The 3,680-nt window shown below is 38.3% G+C and overlaps 1 protein-coding gene across 1 annotated transcript in view; it reads left to right on the top strand.

Annotated features, from left to right (window-relative positions):
* The first annotated feature begins 2,927 nt into the window (after positions 1 to 2,927).
* Positions 2,928 to 3,680, top strand: part of LOC106926060 (endophilin-A1-like) — a 10,755-nt gene continuing 10,002 nt past the window's right edge. Inside the window, exon 1 of the mRNA XM_015000714.2 lies at positions 2,928 to 3,062. Coding sequence (XP_014856200.2) covers positions 2,928 to 3,062 — 135 coding nt within the window. The remainder of the gene's footprint in view (positions 3,063 to 3,680) is intronic.

Here is a 3,680-nt window from a genome sequence, read left to right as displayed (position 1 = left end):
GGTGACTTTTCAGGTCTGACCAGCTGTTAGCTTAAGTTTGAGTTACTGCTGGCTTGATTCTTGGCTCTGATAAGTAAAAAAAGAATCCAGTTAGACATTAGCATAACTCTGGTTATTAGCCATTAGCTGTACTCTGATTGACTATTAGCGTACATCTCGGTTACTGTTAGCTTGCCTGTAATTAGCGGTTCTTAATGACTGATTTCTGCCTCATTTTCACATTGATGTGATTGTTGTCTCATTTCTGCAGCTCATATCTTTTCCTTATGATCCAGTTTCCAAACATCTGATCCATCTGTTGTATATTATTGGCAGTAAAAACAGGTAAAGCACACTTTAGTTTTCCCTCAAACAAAGGACGGTAAAGATGAAACTGCTGAGATAGACTGACTTATGTAAGAGTTTAACACACACACACCTCACTGAGACCAGACTGAGATTTCCTCCTAGCAGGCAAAAGAACACTCTTATAGGTTTGTCTTTGTGTTTCCTGGAAGCATAATAGAAAGCTTTCACATCCTCGTCTCTATGGTAACTGCATCCCCATCTGTCGGTCCCTCGCACTTTTTGTTCCCGCCTTAGTCTCACGTCGTTTTAATTTTAAATTTGACTTTTTTTATTCTTAGAAGCTCCTCCGTTTAAAAACGGCGTCATTCCGTGTTTTTCTGGGATACATTTGAACACATCGTCACCAACACCTGCACTCAGAGGTGTTCAGGTGTGCAGGCTGTTTGTTTGATGGAGGCAGCTGCTTTAATCCCAGACGCTCACATTCACACAGATATTTCACACTAGTTGAAATATCTGTGTAGAGTTTTTGAATTTTGCTACATAAAATTCATTTTACCTTCGATAATTCCAGTTAACAATTAGACTTTATTCGATTGATGCCATAAATGCTGCTGTAAAACCCGACGGTATAATCTCCCTCCTGCAGAAATCCCAGGATGTGTGGACGGGTTATCAGTTCATAACTCCTAAAATCCAGCTGGCTACACTTTTCTTCCATCCCTCTATCGATATATAAACATTTTGTTCTGCTAATTAGCCTCATTACAGTAATTTATGGGCCGGGTCATGGTGCTGCTGGCGCCATGTGAGGCCTTTATGTGTTTGTTTACCAACGTATTGGGTGTTGGTGTGTGTGAACGGAGCAGAGTGGGCGGCTGATGGCCCACTCTGCTCCACCATGGCTGCAACCTGAGGCGATGAAAGCGAATAATGTTGTCGCTCTGCAGCGCTTCCTGCTCCCACAGTGACCGGCTGAGCTGAATATGAGCATAAAGAGCCATGAACCAGCTGCCTTACTGGTGCTATTGTGTAACCTTTAGATGTGAATTTACCAAATTTACAACACTTAGTGTTAGTTTATCAAACTAATTGAATGCACTATTTTATTTATATTTATCATGTCGTTTTTATATGCTTGATTTTGTTGGTTCATGTGACAGCCGAAATAGTAAACTCCATGATTCTACTCTACTTTCTGACTTTATCAAACTTTTCTTTACATTATTAGTTCATCGAGGTTTGCAGAGATTTGTGTTTTCACACTTTACTGTCTGGTACGTTTGGTTTGATTTGGGGCCAGAACTGGAACATTTGTTGCTGGGGTTCTCTTTCTCACTGCACTAAGTCAAACAAACCAGACATTTTGAAAACCTGTTCTCCTCCTCGCCTGTGGGGGCGCTGCACCAAAACCCACCGAAGGGAACGATACAAAAACCTCTGAAAAAAATCAGAGCCCAACTTCCTTCTTCACAGAGTCGGATTTTCTCAGCTGTTAGATTTATTTTTTTATCTGTGGCAAAAAATCAAATGCCATTTCTCTCGCTAGCGCTAGACTGTTGCATTTATTTTGGTTGTATTTACCCAGAATGCCGTGCGCTGTAGTCCACTTTCTGCTGTTGGCGCGGTCTCCACTTCAACCGAACTGAGACGGAGGTTTGTGGGTTCAGTTTTTGTTCACATCTCCCCAAACAAACTAAACTTCCTACAAACGAACCAGTCTGACCAGCGTTCACCATTTTGTTTTACAGCTTGTATTCATTTGGACTTTGCATTCAGGTCAACTATTGTGCTAACTGGCTAAGCTAACCGTTTGGTTTCGTAACATTTCTGCTCTGCCTTTATTTTCCATCAGGTTGTTATTCTGACCTCGTTGGCTGTTTGCTGTTTACCAATATGGATGTGACACTGAAGGTTATTTCTGCAGACTGTAACCTTCAGCTTTCTATGTAAACAACTAAAATAATGTGGCCGCAGTTTGAAGGTTAGAAAATGATGTATGCGCAAATTATAGCAGTTTTATAAGACGGTTTAAATCACGTTTTATCAGACTCCAACGCTGACAGTCTGATTAACTGATACTTGATCTATTGGAAGGTTATCTACTGCAGGTGAGATTCTAATATAGATGTCTGTTTAGAAAACCTTCAAATCTGGAATAAATTCATCTATCCAACAGCAGAAATGATGAAAGCAGAGACGCTGCTGCTGCTCACTGAGGCGTTTAAACACTGAAGGATTCGGATTTAAATGGATTTTCTTAGAAACGAAGCCAGAAAAGTAGATAAAACTCAAAGTAATGAGTCACTTGGCCTTAAGTGAAGGAGGGTTAATTGCTCTTTTTATCACTATTAAATTAACAAATGGAGATAAAGGAAGATGTCTTGAAGTAATTAAAGATGTTACATTTGGAGTCGGTACTGAGGAGAATTCAGGATATTAACTCTATATGTCAAATACAGCTGTAATAATCACAGCTGTATTTGGTCTGATGTTCATCAGATCCAAAGTTTTTATGTTTCCTGCATAAATAATCAGACATATCGGCTCATTTTTCCATCTTCCTCCTGGGCAGCAGCAGCTCCTCTCCTCTGTTTTCCGTCCATTAGCTCTCAGATCAGCCTGTTGTTGGCTGTAAAATGTGGACGAGAATATTAACTCGCTCTCTTTCCGTCTTTCCTGTTTCTCTTTGTCCGTCTTCACAGAAAGTCAGCGAGAAAGTCGGAGGAGCAGAAGGAACCAAGCTGGACGATGACTTCAAGGAAATGGAAAAGGTCATTTATCAATAAACGTCCAATAAACCGTTTAAAAGTATCTATAAAGTTCTGAATCAAGAATCTTCTGATTCTGATTTAATGATCAAAAAGCTTTGATAAAGTCAAAAACTGACATGATTCTTTCTTTAAATGAACTGTTTTTTGCGTTTAAAAGTCCTAATTTAATTCTAATGTGCTAAAATATTAAATATCTTTAAATGTCCTGATTTGTAAAACCGATACCAAAGTATCAACATTCCTCATTTGACTTTTGAACTTATTTTTAATGGAGGATTTCTCATAAAATTTCTTCATTCTAGTAAGATATGACTTTATTCTGGTAATATTGTTTTATTTTGACGTTATTGTGTAATATAAAGAGTTTATTTTCAAAATGAAGAAAATAAATAAAAATGCTTCTTTGCTAGAAGCAGAATAAATACTAAAAATTAAAAAAGTTCAGTTAAATTCAGATCTTCAGGTTTATATTAAGGTCAGTAATTGTTGTTTTGTTTTGTTTTTTTACAGTATAAACATTTTCTTAAAAAACGTATAAACTTTTTTTCTTACTGGCGGCCACACAAAGTTATTCTAAGGACCACTAAAGGCCCACAGGCCACAACTTGGACACCCTGG

The sequence above is a fragment of the Poecilia mexicana genome, unplaced genomic scaffold (assembly GCF_051168715.1).
Source record: "Poecilia mexicana isolate PSO_F unplaced genomic scaffold, ASM5116871v1 scaffold_18, whole genome shotgun sequence".
In the NCBI taxonomy this organism is placed as follows: Eukaryota; Metazoa; Chordata; class Actinopteri; order Cyprinodontiformes; family Poeciliidae; genus Poecilia; species Poecilia mexicana.
The sequence above is the reverse complement of the archived record's forward strand: the minus strand, read 5'-3'. Positions and strand labels throughout refer to the sequence as shown.